Here is a 17,234-nt window from a genome sequence, read left to right on the forward strand (position 1 = left end):
TTCCTTCTGAATTGAAGGATTTAAATACTTATGAATCTATTTTGATTCAAAGTATCCATCCCTTTCAGGCTATTGTAAGAATGGAGCCAAAGACAGGGAAATTGCCTCCATCAGATTTACAGAGAGGATTAAAGGGAAGAGTTGTTTATTTGCCTCTAGATTTGAAGAAAAACATTAACACAATTGGAGTAGAAAAAGTGGACGAGGAACCTCTGGTTATCTTAGTTAATGGGGTTCCGACAAAGAATAAGAAAATATGGCAAGATTTAGTAGATGTTAGGAAAGTTAAAAAGGCAACATTGTATTTGAAAAAAAATAATAAATACTATAAGAATGTATATGTTGCAGAAGAGGAAGTAAGTGAGGAAGAGGATAGCGATTTGTGTGCTGGTCAAATTGAGAAAGTAGAAACTTCTACTAGTGAAGAAATATATGAACATTATAGTGTTCATCCTTTGCATTCCAAGGAAGTCATGGGGAATGCTATTGAGTTGTTTCAAATGAAACAAGCCAAAGGGAGTCCCATTAGTGTTTGGGAGGAAAGTTTGGAAGCTCGGTGTTTCCCACAGCTTTTTCCAACAGGTCAGGGAGGAAGATATGATGAGCGACCTAATGAAATTCCTGCTTCTGAATACCGGACTTTGCGATTGTATGCAGGAGATGCTAGGTTTCGACAATGCATTCCTTATTTGTTTCATCTCCTGTTTGAAAGCGATCTGTCTGGACTGTCATATGCAGTGAACCACATCTTGAAAAGTGGTATACACATGCAAAACATCTCGGCAAGTGACTTTATGGATAAAGTCAATGTCCAAGACAGTATTTTGGATTCTCACCTGATTATTCTCATGGCGTGTCAGCGTGGTACTAATGAGTACTGGTACCGTCGTCATGGTGATTTAAAATGTATGCTGAGGAACTTAGGTACTCCCACATGGTTCCTCACTCTGAGCTGTGCCGAGTATGGCTGGGAAGACTTACTTGAATTTCTACGAGAGGCAAATGCTAACGTAGAAAACATCGAATTCAAGACACCCGGAGAACTGTGCTCTTTGGATCCAGTCAATGTATGTAGGTACTTCAATCATAGATTTGAAGCTATGATGTCTTTCATCATGAATAAGAAGAATCCACCTCTTGGAGAGGTGTTGGATTTCTTCTGGAGAAAGGAGTACCAAGCAAGAGGTGCTCCTCATATACATATGTTGCTGTGGATCAAGGATGCACCTAAATTTGGAACGGATCCAGAAGACTCAGTGATGAGTTTTATACAACAGTATTCTACGTGTGCTGTTCCAAACGCAAAGGAGAAGAAAAGCCTAAGAGAAAAAGTTCTGCGTTTCCAAAGCCATCGATGTGGAAAGTACTGTCGTCGTAAATTCCGAAACAAGGACAAGTTCTACACCAAATGTCGTTTCGGTTTTCCACGACCGGTGATTTCTAAAGGAAGAGTAAACAGTTTGATGTCTTCGCTGCGACATAATGTGATGAAGAAATCACCTAAAAACACATACAATTTGAAGAGGAACGAAGAGTCCAAGTACATCAACGACTACAACCCGGTGATTTTGTCCATGTGGAATGCTAACATGGATATACAGTTTGTGGCTGATAACTGTATGGCTGTGGCTCGGTATGTGACGTCTTACATCACCAAAAAAGAGAAGACAGAATTGAAGGATATGTGGGAGGACATTTCCCATGAAAAGAGCCTCAGCAAGAAGTTGTACAGTTTCAGTCTGAAGATGTTGTCGCATCGAGAAATTGGAGCGTACGAATGTTCTGACCGGTTGTCTTCAGCAAGTCTCTATGCCAAGTCCAGGAGTATCATTTGGGCGAGTCTTGGTCTTGCTGCAACGCGTAATCGAGTTCTCAAACCTGTGCGGGAAATTGAGTATTTGGCGGAAAAGGAGCCAAACAGTACCGACATTTTGAAGACCAACATGTTGGATACATATTATCCAAATCGAAGCAGTCACCTCGAGAATGTTTGTCTGTATGAGGTTCTGCAAAATTAAATTTTCAGGAGGAACATCAAAGAAGATACTGAGAAAGGAGTGTATGCTGTAATAGGAAGTGAGGGATGTCTGGTCAAGCAAAGAAAATGCCACTTGGTAAACCATCGAAAATTGAGTGGCGAATCTCCTGAAAAAAAGGAGTTTTTCTATTTAGCACTTGTGCAACTTTTCAAGCCTTGGCGTGCAGAAGAGGAACTGCTTGGAGATTTTCTCTGTTACGAAGACTCTTTCAATGCCGCCAAGGAGACCATAGAATGTCCTGCTTTTCCCAAATATGTAGAAATGTTGAATGCGGAAATTGAGCAGGAAGCAATGATTGCAGCCGAGATTGCCAGAGACAGTTCTCAGGACAGTCAGAGTTCTGCTTCATTGAGTCAGGATCCACTAGGAGGACCTGTTATCGAAAATGAAGCTGCCACTGCTATGAATGAAGTGGAAAGAGCCATGGCACATGCTCAGGAGGATGCGGTTAACTTAGAAGAGTTGGAAAGACAACTCAACGTTGAGCAGAGGAAAATATATGACGAAGTTACCATGCAAATTGATCATGGATTAAGTCATGACAAGAAAGAGTGCTCATGTACGTCGTTGAAGCCTGTCCGACTGTACGTGAGTGGAGAAGCGGGAACTGGAAAAAGTTTCCTCATTAAAGCAATTTCATGCTATTTGCAGGAAAGGACAGAGTCATCGATGTCTTGTGTTGTCACCGCTCCAACTGGACTGGCAGCACATAACATTAAAGGGATTACTTTACATCGTTTACTGATGCTGCCAGTGGAGCATGACAACAAATTACAATATCACAAGCTATCTGGAGATGCTTGTTTTGAAGTTTCAAGAATCTTGAGGAAAATGAAACTTCTTATCATTGACGAAGTAAGCATGGTTTCCAATGTCATGCTTGCCTTTGTGCATTTGAGAATGCAAGAAGTTCTCAAAACAGAGTATGATGTGTTATTTGGTGGCAAACACATCATTGTTTTCGGAGATCTTCTGCAGCTGACACCAGTGAAAGGGCAACCTGTGTTCAAAATGCTCACGCATGAAGATACCAGGAAGTGCCTAGGCAGCATTGGCAACGTCAATATATGGTTAAACTTCAATTATGCTGAACTGCATGAAAATATGCGTCAGGCGAAGGATGAAGTTTACAAGACTATTCTACAAGATGTTAGAATTGGAAAAGTGACCGAGCATGGGAAAGAAGCTTTACATGCACGATTACTGTCAAATTTATATCCAGAACAAGATGTTGTGCCTGAGAATATTTTTCAGAAAATTACTGAGAAGAAATCTGGAATATGTTTGATGCCAACTCATGCAGAATGTGCCAAATTCAACAACAAAATGTTGCATTTAGAAAAGCAAGAGATTGTGAAACTGGAAGCTATTGACAGAGTAGAGCATATGGGATCAACAATTATTTTGTCTGAGAATCTGAAAACAAAATTGGATTCATTAGAGAAGAGTATATCTAAAACTGCAGGTTTTGAAAAGACTCTGAATGTGTGCTTGAACTGCCGTTTAATTTTAAGAAGGAATTTACATGTTGAAAGAGGTCTGGTAAATGGATCAATGGGTAATGTTGTTGATTTTGTAAAATACAGAAATAGAGATGGAATTGAATTTTTAAAAATTAAATTTGATGGCATTGAGGAAGTACAGCTAATTGGTCGTTGCTCTGCTAGATTTTTGCTTGTAAAAGACTTATATGTTCGCCGTAAGCAGTTTACTGTTTGCTTGGCATATGCGGTGACAATCCATAAATCGCAAGGTTTAAGTGTAGACAGTGCATTGGTGAATATTGGCAGTTCTGTGTTCAAGGAGGGTATGGCATATGTGGCATTGTCACGAGTTAGAACTTTATCGGGATTGTACTTGATTGAGTGTGATGTCACAAGCATTTGTGCGGATCTAGATTGTGTTAAGGAATACAATAGGTTAAGAAGAGAGTATGCGCCACATTTGCCTCAATATCCTTTGTTTGAGAAACGTGTGGTAGGCCGGAAACTAAGAAATGTAACCAATACTGGGGAGGTTGTAGCAAAAAGACGAAAAGTCGATGAACCTGAAATTATAAGCAGAAACAAAAAGAATTCTGTTGAAGATGTTGTTGGTTTTCAATTTGAAAACAGTTCTGGTGTCAACTGCTATGCTAATGTAGTGGTTAATGTTTTGTTTTCTCTAGAAAATGTAAAAGAAGAGATTGTGGTCAATTCTGATCAAAGATTTTGCAGTTTGTTAAATTCTGTGTTAGAGAAATGTAGCACTGATAGAACAAACATAGAAAGTGTGTCTGAAATTCGAAATCTGTTAGACAGATGTTCAGGCCAAACACAATTCTCTCAAAATATTCAGCAAGATTGTCAGGAGTTTTTAATGTATATGCTTGATGTATTGCATGCTGAAGGTGTAGATGTAGATCAGCTGTTTGGGCTTTCTTATCAATGGCAGCATGACTGCGAGAACTGTATGGTATCAAGTACTACTAGTGTAGACTCAGAAAGATTTATATATTTAACTTTGCCAGACAGTAAATCAGTCTCCTTTAATAAGCTAGTAAAAGCAGCTGATCACAACATGGAGTGTAGCCAATGTAAATCTGAAATGATGTCCACATTATTTATACGAACATATGGCCAGTATGTCATTTTAATGTTCCAACGATGTAGGCCTGATGGAACAAAATTGACAACTTTAATTAAAAATTTTGTGGCTTCGCAGTTGTCAATATCAGGAAGGACTTTTGTAACTGCAGCAATTATATATCATGACGGTCCTTCAATAACATCAGGACATTACACAGCTTATTTAAAGTCTAGAAATGGCTGGTCATTTTGCAATGATTCTGTTTTAATTTTCAAAAAAAAATTGCCGTATGACCTTAAAAACTCTTACCTGGTGTTTTTAAAACCAAAATTTTAGGGAAAGAATCTCGGGATGTGCTCTGTGGAATTTCAAGAAGTTCTAATGGCTCCTACACGATTTGGCCTTGAGGATAAGTGTAGTTCAGAGACATAACTTCTAACCATAAGACTGGACGTCATGGAGAAATAAGTGCACTTTGAATGAGTTCAGAAAAACTATTTCTTTTTATAAGCTAATTGAAGCAGCCAATCAAAACATAGAGTAGAGGGAATGTAAGTCTGCAATGCTGTCTACTGTTTTACATTGCTTTGTGATTAAAAGTGATGTAGAGAATTAAATAATTGTAGTAGTCATAGAGGTAGTGTAAGTCTGCTTCATAGTAAGCAGTATCAGTGTCATAGGAAATGTAGAACATGACTGAGCAAGAAGGGGAAGATATTACTATTCCAGGATTGTGAAAATGATCTTCAACATTTTAATTCTGAAAGTTGCAGAAATGCCAAATGACGGGATTGGCTTACAAGAAATCCAAGAGTTATAAATGGCTCTGACAAGATTTGGCTTTGTGGAAACTTGTGGTAGAGAGCAAGAAGTCATTTATTGCATGTAACATGTTTTTAAAAACGATGGAGGTTTTCTTTCAGAAAGTGGCGGCCTGAAAGTAATAACAGCACAACAGAGTGTAAGCTGTTCATAGGACATCCTTTGACGTCATGGAAAGTAAGTTAACTTTAAGGAGTTCTGAATTCTGATTTGTTATGTTGTATGGGTTTTTTAAACACAATCATTTTGATTGTGGGTTTTTTTCCCCGCTGTTATATGATGAATACCTTCAAGTCACTGTTTTTAGTGAATTTTGATACATTCTGAGAACAGCAAAAATAAACCATTTAACATGTATAATTAATTCTGTACTGTTTGCATTTATGATGTATATGTAGAACTGTGTAGGAGGCATGGAGAAGGTGAGGCTTCTGTAAGTGTCAAAGTTGTTGCATGCAGTGCTGCACTTCTGCGTACTCTTTCATATGCTGGACTACATCTGCACAATGAGATACCTAAGCAAAGGAAACACAAGTGATGTGATTGTGAAATGAGCAAAAGAAATTGCACGTATTTCAATTACATCACCTGTGTTTCATATCATTACAAATCACATTGTGCAGATCAAGTTTAGGTCTGTCCAGGGAAACATAGGAGGTTTGGACTTTGTTCAAGAGTGCAGTGGACATGACTCACTTCATTGGTAGACCTTCACATGTATTATGTCCTCTATTCTCTTCAACAACTCGAAATTTCATCTGCAACCCTGAGTAGGCCTCACCTCAAACAAACCTCTGGATAGGACACATCTTATTGGCATCCTGAAGCAATCATTTAAAATTTTAGTGTCTTGCGACACTTTTCTGAGACAACAGCAATGCAAAAGATGCACCATGTTTTAAGATAGGCCTCACTTCATCTGCATCAAGATACTGTTAGTTTAAAATGTATATCTTTAGGACTGTGTAGGGGGCCTGGAGAAGCAGAAGCTTCTGTAAGTGTCAAAGTTGTTGAAAAACTGTTTGTCCTTCAATCTTTTCCCTTGTCTTTTGTAATTTTTAAATACATGTTTTAATATTTTTCAAATGTTTGTTCTCTTTCACAGATTGAAAGTATAAAAACAAAAAGTGAGTAATTTAACGACCATTATAAGGTAAATGTTTTGTACTCTTTTCGTTACATTTCTATCACATTTAACTTCTATTAGTTCCACTGCTTCATTTCTTTAACCCTCAGTTTCCTGCCTTTGCTACTTCCCTCATTCCTTTCTCTATTACCTACTTACTCAACTCCTTCCACTCTTTTTCTCAGTCCCTCTCTTCTCATAGTTCCTCACTCTTGTTCACTCACTCCGTCTCTATTACTCTTAGTGTCTTTGACTGATCACTCTATCACTATTTGTTCATAATGCTTTCTCTGTGTAGTTGAAGCACACTAAGGGGCATATTATGAACACAGCCAATAAAATTATTGCTGTTTTTATTGGCAGAAAACTGGTGCAAAAGTGGTTTTAGCGGCAGTTTTCTGCCGCAAAAGCGGCTTTAGCGACACATTTCTGCCAATAAAAGCTGCAAAACTTGTATTGCCTATGTTGATGATATGGCTCTATGTTACTTACATTTCTTTGCTGTTTCAATTAATCTTTTTCTGTTATTTTTTGTTTTCTATTTTCTATTTTTCTATTTTTTCTCTCTGTTATTCCCCATGTTTTCATCTTATTTTGCAGAACAAAGAATGCCATTTATCTTATTCAATGTCCCTGCCGAAAATATTATGTAGGGGAAACATCGAGAGAATTTAGGATTCGTCTTAATGAGCATCGTTCAGCCCTAAGAACGAACAAAGTAGGTGCACCCCTTACGGAACATTGGAGAGCGGCCAACCATAAGATTAATGATCTGAAATGGTGTGGTCTGGAGAAAATAACGAGTAACATCAGAGGCGGCAACCAGGACAATAAAAGGAAACGTAGGGAACAATTCTTTATGTCCACGCTTAATAGTGTCAGATGTGGACTAAACTCCAGAGAGGATTGGGAAAGGATTATTAGATGAGAACCACTCTAGGGCATACTGAGTACTAGCCTGAGAATAATCCCCCCAATAATGTAAAGTGATGTGGACTATATGACAACTGTATTCCCGTGTACCCCATCAAGGAATAGAGGCGGAGAAGGGATGTGATTGCGCGGTGGGAGTGGCCTCATTACAATGCTAGAATGGTGTAATGATGTTTGTAATATTGTGAGGAGCCTTTTCCAGCGTGGATTCACATTCCCGTTTGAAATAAACGCGGTCCTGAACTTAAAACGCGTTAAATCGCCATAGTAACATCTAGGTGATTGGATATTATTTCTCCAATGAGAGACTAGAGAGGCACCAATGAGAGCGAGTCCGCGAGAATGTGAGAGCGGAGGTTAAAACAACGCGGCACTGTGAACGCGTTAAATCGCTATAGCAACAGCGAGATGATTGGCTAGTCTCCAACCAATGAGGGAATAGTACACGACAGACCAATGAGAGAGGGCCTTGTATAAAATGACGATTAGAATCCAAAGTCGGCGTCTTCCAAACGCAGGATAAGCTGACTGTATATCACACGGACGGACTGCCAGGAGAGAAAGGAGCAGGGAGGCCGATTCCAAGGCTCTGGGTGAGTGATAGAACTAAGCCATGTTATGCAATATTGTGAAGAGCGGCCCCCCGAGTGATCAGGTGTATCGGGTAAAACTTTTTTAACAATAACAGTGAGGAATGGCCCGAAAGGTTTGGCGTAAAACAAGGGGAGGCGATAGATAAACCCCAAGAACCCTGTATACATGGGGAACCTTAATAGAACAAAAAGACCAGATCATGATGGTAACGACCCAATATGCATAAATAATAGCTTACTGATGGTCATCTGCTTTCTATTTTGTTTAGAGCATGAAAACGGACCGAATTTAAAACGGACCCTTGCACTGAACCTGAACCCGTACTCAAACACCCAAATCATAAAGGGAAAGAGACAGCAACCGGTAATTTGAAAACGGTGGCTCCTCCTGGTAGTCAAAGATACGGCAAACTAAATAACGAAACCAGGTACATTATGAGATCAGAGATGTGAATAATCTTACTAGAAGCAAATTAATAGGCTAAAAACTGAGTGTTAGTTTACATATATATACAACTTTTTCCTACTCAACAGAAATATACGTGCTGTGTGGAAGAATGGAGGGGAAAACCAACTACTTCATGGAAGTTTGAGTAAATCTCCCCTACTATAGAGGTAGACTTGTTTATATCATAAAGTATAAAAACAGTAACTTGACTAAATTAGATAACGTCATGCAACAATCAAATATAGATATTGTTTACCCTGCACAGGAACAGTATAATCTTACCTGGTGCAACACGGTCTATGATCCCGAAACCCACAATTGATACATGGGAAGGCAATATGACCATTGATTGAAGGAATAACATCTTCAATGAATAAGGTATTTAAGAGCACTAGATCTTTATATACCATGGGTTAGTAAAATGTTAACAGCAGTGGGCATGATGTCCAAGGAAAAGGTAAACTCTGCTAGTTTTGTAATAGGAACATGAATAGGGCTATAGAATGTTGATGTGTTGAATAGATAACTTGATGAGGAAATACGAAGTACATAAAATGTACATCATATTGTTCTAAAACAGTACAGAATAAATGAGAAGAGACCACAGTATGTTAAGCAATATGTAAATACAGTTATGACAAGATTTTAGGATAATAGAGATGTATGTTTTTCCTTTACCCATAAAAGTATGGTAACACTATGTTTTTTTTTAAATTGATTTAGAATCAGTCCTGAGGAAGGTCTACCATCAAAAATTACCGAAACGCCGCGTCGACTGTTTTGATTCTTTGTTTTTATAAAAAGAGGAATTTTTTAAATGTGTGATCATGTGATTTTAACATTGTAAAATTGTAAAATAAATGTGATGTAATAAAGTGCAAATATATATTTTTACAAGACATAGTGTGGAAAATACATCTCTCTCTTCTTTGAATTTATGCATGTTGTGTTGATAGACAACAGTTTTTCCTCTAGAAATTGAACTCTATTAGTTTGAAGTTCACTTTTAAATGTGTATTAGACTATTACAAGCAATGTGAGTGTGTTCCTAGGGATCTGTAAAAACATTGAATCTCCCACAAGAAATTGAAGATACAACATTGTAACTTTACCTTTTCCGCCCAATTGATGGCATGCTGTGTTAAAAACAAAAATTACTAGATTCCACTTGGGTGATGACTCTTGTCACTGGACGTTGATCATCGGTCCATTCTTTGTGGGGACACCTTTATGTCCTTTTAATCTTATTTTGAACATTCACTCACATTCTCCAAGAAACTCTTCTTTGTTATTGTTCTACTCTCTTTTTTTTTCTTTCACTTCCTTATCTATTTTGTTTTTCACAATTATACCCTCTTCCGTCTTTTCTTCGGTAAATAGATCTATTAAACAGTATCTCTTCTTTACTCCCTATAGCTGTCTTTCTTTTAACATCACTCTGTTTACTTTCCTTATACTTACTCTTTTTTTGGTTAGCTCCCGGTCCGCGTACCGGGAAGCTAACCGGGAAGCGAACCAAAAGAAATAGAGCTTGCCAGAGTGCTAAACATTCTAGCAATTTTTTTTGAAAGGGGAGGTAGTTCTGAAAAGAACTTTTTTTTAAAATATTTTTGTTTTATATTTTTTTTTTATTTTTTGAACATTTTTTGTATTTTTTGTATTTTTTGAACGATTTTATATATTTTTTTGTTTTTTTGGGGGGGGAAACAACAAAAAACAGGCATTGAAAAGGGCTCAACAGGAGCAAAAAAATAATTACTGGGGGCGGTTAGGGCAATTATGATGTTCATAAGCCAGGTTGATAGCATTTATACTCGTATTACCACATGCTATCAACGCACCACAGTGCATACAAGTATGTTTCATGTGGCCAAAATTCTCTTGTATGTGTAGCACAGTTTCCCGTGCCTCTGCTGGTGTCAATGAAATTGACGATCTTGATCTGGCCACAGGAGTTGATGTTGGATTTTCCTCCAAATCCCGTATTTCCGCCCGGCTGTAATTAAGTGGATGCTTCCTGGTCATGTGCCTATGCATAGTATAGTTCCCATAACTATACTTCTTATCCGTCCCTCTTGATAATTTATCTTTGCAGATGAGGCAGGTGACATACCTCGCATTCACTTTTTTTTGGCCAGGAGGGATTGAATAAAACTGCCAGATGAAACTGGCTTTCTTATGGGAAACCCGGGGCACCTCTTCCAAGAACTGTGGTTCTTCTCCCTCCTCTTCCTCCATTTCTTCCTCTTCCTCCTCTGTGTTGGTCATGACCTGGGGAGGTGGTCCTCTCTTCCCATGAGGAGGTGGAGGTGGTGGTGGGGGTGCACCAGCTGAAGCAACTACTGAAGCCATTTCTGAAGTATTAATAAAGGTCTTCCTCTCACAATGATGAAAGTCAGAGTGAGGAAAGAAGGAGGGGTTTTCATCATTTGGGAAAAACAATAGTTCTCAACCAATGAAAAGTGTTATTTTTAGGTCACCTGACCTAGCCTTACATGATTATGAAACCAAAAGTGAAATGAACCAATGAAAAGTGTTATTAACAAGTCACATGACCTGTTATGCTTACGTTACGCGCTCCGGTCCGCGCCCCGGAGCACTTCCGGGTGCGCTAACGCGGTACGTCACAAGACGCATTACGCGGCAACGCGATACGTCGCGCTTTAGCGACGCGCCGCGGATCGCTTCCGGGGAGCTGCGTTTCGCGCCTCGGTCCGCGCCCCGGGGCACTTCCGGGTGCGCTAACGCGGTACGTCATAAGACGCATTACGCGGCAACGCGATACGTCGCGCTTTCGCGACGCGTCATGATGTTGATTTCTTACCGGTTCGCGGACCGGGTCGCGGCATCAATTTGAGCTAACGGAAAGCTTTCCGGTTCGCAGACCGGGAGCGAAACAAAAAAAATATTTAAAAAAAAATTATTAATAAACATATAAAATATATTTTTGAATTTAAAGAATACATTTTACAGCTATAGATATTAGCTTTTAAAAAACCAATGACATTCACTGAAAAAACCATAGGTTATAGACCATATATAGTTAGGAATTAGCATTTACAAAACCTTGAAAATTCACTGAAAAAACCATAGGTTATACACCATATATAGTTAGGAATTAGCATTTAAAAAACCTTATTTTACTCACACAAAACCATTGAAATTCCATATATAGTTAGTTGTACTAACTATATATCGCGCACCCGCAATCCACTGCTGATCATGTCACATATTACATCATTCATGACATGGTCAGTGACATCACTGATGACATCACTGATGACATGTCAAATGACATCACTGATGACATCACTGATGACATCTCAAATGACATCACTGATGACATCTCAAATGACATCACTGATGACATCACTGATGACATCTCATTTGACATCAATGACCACATCACTGATGATATCATTCATGTGACAATACAATGCATCTCCTCACACTTTAAAATAACCTCTGTTTCACCCAGTGTTAAATACAGAGTATAATTTTTGAAACCATTGACACACCAATACTAGTTACTACATACGCACTCACTGATTCCTACGTCTACACACACCTTCACTCATTCACCCATACAATCATTCATACATACAATCACTCATCTTTACAACACTATCATATGCACTCATACACCTATACAGACACTCACAGTCTGCCACTCATCCATGGAGTTACTCACTCACCTAGTCAGTCATGTAAAGAATCAATGACACTTCCATTTTCTTGTCTATACAGTTAAACATAGAGCACCTTACATTTTCAAACATATACTAACACATACTTACCTTCTTATACAATCATTGATACAAGTACACATTGATCTGCACAGAGTCACACACCTCCCAGCCAGCCACACACACACTCAGTCTCCCATACAAATACTTGGACAATCAATCAGTAACCCATATAGTTAATCATATAGCTACTGATCAACACATGCAGCAGTTTACAGAACAACAGACATAATGATGCACAAATTAAGACACTTTAGTCACTAACCCATGCACTCAGTGAGACACATTTAATCACTCACTCATACAGTCAGTCATGCACCTACTAAATCCTTCATCCAGACATTTATACATCCACTCATTCTTAAATATGTAAGACATATTTTAACTTTATAGAAACATACAGTCACTGGATGTTGTCATCAGTGATGTCATCAGTGATGTCATTTGAGATGTCATCAGTGATGTCATCAGTGATGTCATTTGAGATGTCATCAGTGATGTCATCAGTGATGTCACTGACCATGTCATGAATGATGTAATATGTGACATGATCAGCAGTGGATTGCGGGTGCGCGATATATAGTTAGTACAACTAACTATATATGGAATTTCAATGGTTTTGTGTGAGTAAAATAAGGTTTTTTAAATGCTAATTCCTAACTATATATGGTGTATAACCTATGGTTTTTTCAGTGAATTTTCAAGGTTTTGTAAATGCTAATTCCTAACTATATATGGTCTATAACCTATGGTTTTTTCAGTGAATATATATATGTATATATATATGTGGGGCACATATAATATAGTGTTTCCGGGGTCCCGCGCATGGGCGGGAATATTCTAATGCTTATGACTTTGATGAGGATACCCCTGGAAGAGAACTAGGATTACAGGTAAGTAATTAATCAATCCCCGAAGTCTATTTTCATTAAAATGCATCACCAGATATTCCATCTGTGATTCCAATTAATGAGCACATCCAATGAGCAAAGTAAGACCTATAAACCTCTTATGATGAGGGATGTTACCCCGAAACCGGTCCCAGGATGCTTGTGTCTGGTCCAGGAATGACCTGGCCAGGCAGTTTGGGCTGTAATCTTCCCATGAGGCACAAGGTTAAGACTCTATGCATAAGGCTTGGCCCAAACTGGGGTGGGGAAGTGAGCTTAAGAATGATGATGAGTTCAACCCAGTTCTATGACTGGGGGTGAGTATCTGAAAAGTTTCAGTACTCCTTCCATTATCTCCTTTTGCTTGCTATAACCCTCTTATCCATAGGTTAAATAAACTGAGAGAGACACTTGTCTACATACCCTACTATGCCAAAGCCCTCTGTTCTCTGCAGTACTCTGTATATTTAGCCAAAAGTGCCAATTATACATTAAAGCCTACCTGCTAACTAGGTGGGGGCAGGGCCGTCGAAACATGAGTCATGCCACTGCATGGACATACTTCTCAGGCCGCTTGAGAGCCTACAACGCTTTGCTCCTTCTTCTCTGTGGTGGGACTCGGTCCCCCAGAAGCCATCCTTACACAGTGAGGGGGAGGAGCACCGCACGCCTACATTTTCCTCGACTGTATCCCGCAGCGCGGGATGCACTTCTCAGGCCGTTTGAGAGCCCGCAACGCTTTGCTCCTTCTTCTCTGTTGTGGGACTCTGTCCCCCAGAAGCCATCCTGACACTGCAGAGTTCTGGGGGACCGAGTTATTTTCAATACAAACGAAGTGCTGTGCGAAGTGAGCGTGCCTTGTGATCTGCGGCAGAGCTATCCCCTGACGAAGGGCTCATCCACCAGAAAGGCATCAGGATGGAGGAAGGGATTGATGATTATATCCAACAGTATGATCAGATTTGCATATCACTGCCAAAATCTAGTGATATTATTAACTAAATTTGAAGATGGCCGATAATGAATAAATATCGCCTAATCACACAAACATTTTGTGTCCTATTTTTGTTGATAACTTGAACACAGAACAACCCCAGGATCATGGGGCCCTTGCAGTGCTAGGGTGGATGGACCCTATCAGGGGATGCTACATTGTGATGGAATGCCACACTCATTGATCAGAGAGTGAAACCCCTTGAACACACGACAAATTGAATACGAGGACAACTGTAGAGGAAAAGTTGTGCATGTTCTCCCCTTTACCTATTTCAAATAAGGAAACTGGGCAGGACACTGCGGCTAGCTTCTGATTATCTACATTTTCAGCAGTCTTTAAATCTTGGGCAGGAGATATTGTTAAGTACTAGGTTGAAAAGCCAACATTAGATTACGCTGTATAATCTGTTATATCCCCGGAAAATTGGGAAGTTGAGGTAAAAGAATGGATTTATATTGTCCGCAAGTCAGAGATGGCGATACAGATATTGGACATATGTTTTTGTCCTGTGTGAAATTCAGAGTTTAGGAATACAATGTGCAAATTCTTGAGTAATATTTTAAATACTTGAGTCAGCATCACACTTCAGCGGGTGTTATTAGGGATAGAGTTGCAGTGCATGAAGGATAGACATAAAACATATCCAATCTTTGTTGTCTCTGCCGTTGGCGACTATGAATTGTGGCAGCTTGGCAGAATCTGGAACCCCCCTTGTGTCAGTAGTGGTTATCTAGATTGCTGGCAATGTATCATCAATAGAGAATATATTATTGTAAGGGAGAAAAGAATGGAAGAGCGGTTGTTTGGTCGCCACTTGCTAGATACTCTGTAATGTCTGTTGGAGCTCGAGGTAATCTAGGGCAGGATCGGTTGATATTTTTACTTTCGTGTGTAATTTTGCATAGTATCTCTAAGGGTAATCCGAAAATTCTAAAGTATTTCCAACCTGTTTGGGGGCAGGAAGTGCATCAATTATTAACATGTATGCCTTGCTAACGGGATATCGCCAATCTGGATGAAATGTATATAGAAAATGATTTAGCCAATAATGTTGATTTGATGTTCTTGTATTGGGTACTTCCTCACAAAAAAAAAAAAAAGAAATAATACTGAAGGTTCTTACAGCTAGTAAAATATGTCCACAACAACCAATGTTTTACTGCGCGTCAGTCTGGATTGAGAAGTGGATTCGGCACAGAGACTGCTTCCTGGAAGGTATTTAACTTCTACTACACTATGGAAAAAGGCAGTGTCTCCTGATATTGCTGAATTTCTGGGCAACATTCTTGACAGTCCATCTTCTCCTAAGGGTACTTGCACAAGAATTGTCCATTTCCTAAACTGGTTCAACGCCTATCTCTCCAACTACAGCCATCTAGTAAACCTTGTAAAAAAAAATATCTTCGACATGAACTGTGGTGTTCAAGATTAATTTTGACTCCATTACTGTTCAGCCTCTACGTGGAACCTTTTATATAAGACTGATTTTGGCATGCATAAATGAGCTGATGAAACGCAACTCTGTTTAGGAACTTTTCTGAATGATATTCACACAGAAGCCTTGCCTCAATAAAGTATGGATGTCAAACAACTTTGTTCTACTAAATCCCCATACACATAACCACAAAAAAAAGAGTAGACAGTGCTCTTCTGAATTAATTCTTTTGATGACTTTCTTTGGACCCTGTCTCTTTCGGTAAAACGTTAGGTTTAATTATTGACAATACTCAGATTCCGATTCAATATATTGTATCCGCCCTGTATTTCTTCCTTCATGCTCTGAGAAATGTCTCCTCAACAACTGAGAAATGTGGCCCATGTTGCGATCATCTCTTGCCTGGACTGTGGCACCACAGTCATTGCAGGGGTCCCATAATCCTGCCCGTTTCTCACCAAGGCAATCTTGCACACCACAGTTTGGTTGATTTCTTTGAACAGAAAATTCAAATACCTATCCCTGGTACTAAATGAACTTCATTGGCTGCCCATCAAAGTAAAACCACTGCTGAAGAATCATCTGTTTGACATGACTCGCAAAGCCTTTCACCTAGGTACTTCTCACTGTCCAGTCACACTTTTTACCATTTCTGGAGGACAGATAGTACATCAAAGTAGAACTTTATCCTAAAAAAAACAGCTGTCTGAAGTCCTGAAATGGCGCCAAATCATTGTTTTACTCAGATTTAAACACCTTGAAAACACTGCTGAAAATCTACTTGTTGCAGCAGTACCTTATATCCTCTATCTAGATGTCTTTAGTTTATTTTTGTGTCCCCTTCCTAATACCTTTTCTCTTGTGTTGTATTAGATTTGGTTACCTATAAAATACACTTGTGCCTTTCTGGGTATAGATGCACTATAAAACAAACTGGAAATAAATGAATACAATGTGTGCTTGAGGCAGTCTAGTATGAAAGGGGAAATTCATACTATCCCTTTTACTTGGAATGAATGTGGAAATGCATTTCATAGCTGTGATTTCTACTCAATATATCAACAGTATTCCAAATGACGTGTCAAATAAGTTTAATATTCACTTTTTTTCTTTCACTGCTTGCACACAGAAAAGTAAGGCGATATTAAAATGACACAATAAATCTCATATTTTTAATTCCTTTCAGGTCTCTGATTTAGTGATCATTTTAAATCAAGAAAGAGCAGTTTCTGCTTTTGCAAAAGGTGGAAACCTTACGCTTGGAGGTAATTTTACTGTGGCTCTTGGACCCTTAGGAAGGTATGTATTTTTCTAAATGTGTTAGTCGTTGTTTTTAGTGCGTCTAAATTTTTGATTAATATGTGTGGGTTTTTTTAAGTAGATCATAAGAAAATGATACTTTGTTTCAGAATTAACATTTAGCTAGAAGGCCCACCTGTTTTGTTTTATCTCCTAGTCGTGGAAAAAAGGGGTGAAACAGTTTTTGGAGATGTTACATAAATGCAGAAGTATGTAATGGTACTACACATTAGTGACCAGCCTTCATTTTTCACAACCATACAGGTGAAGGAAGTGACCCGATTAGGGTCACCCGGGTCACTCGCAACCACCTCTCAGCCTTCCATACAAATGAAGAA

The 17,234-nt window shown here is 38.9% G+C and overlaps 1 protein-coding gene across 3 annotated transcripts in view; it reads left to right on the forward strand.

The window, feature by feature from the left end:
• The window catches only part of SH3YL1 (SH3 and SYLF domain containing 1), an 898,181-nt gene that overhangs the window by 366,866 nt on the left and 514,081 nt on the right, over positions 1-17,234 (forward strand). For all 3 annotated transcript variants that reach the window (XM_078647885.1, XM_078647883.1, XM_078647884.1), the window contains exon 5: positions 16,784-16,896. In XM_078647885.1, coding sequence (XP_078504011.1) covers positions 16,784-16,896 — 113 coding nt within the window. The remainder of the gene's footprint in view (positions 1-16,783; positions 16,897-17,234) is intronic.

This window comes from Lissotriton helveticus, chromosome 6 (genome assembly GCF_964261635.1).
Source record: "Lissotriton helveticus chromosome 6, aLisHel1.1, whole genome shotgun sequence".
Taxonomy (NCBI): Eukaryota; Metazoa; Chordata; class Amphibia; order Caudata; family Salamandridae; genus Lissotriton; species Lissotriton helveticus.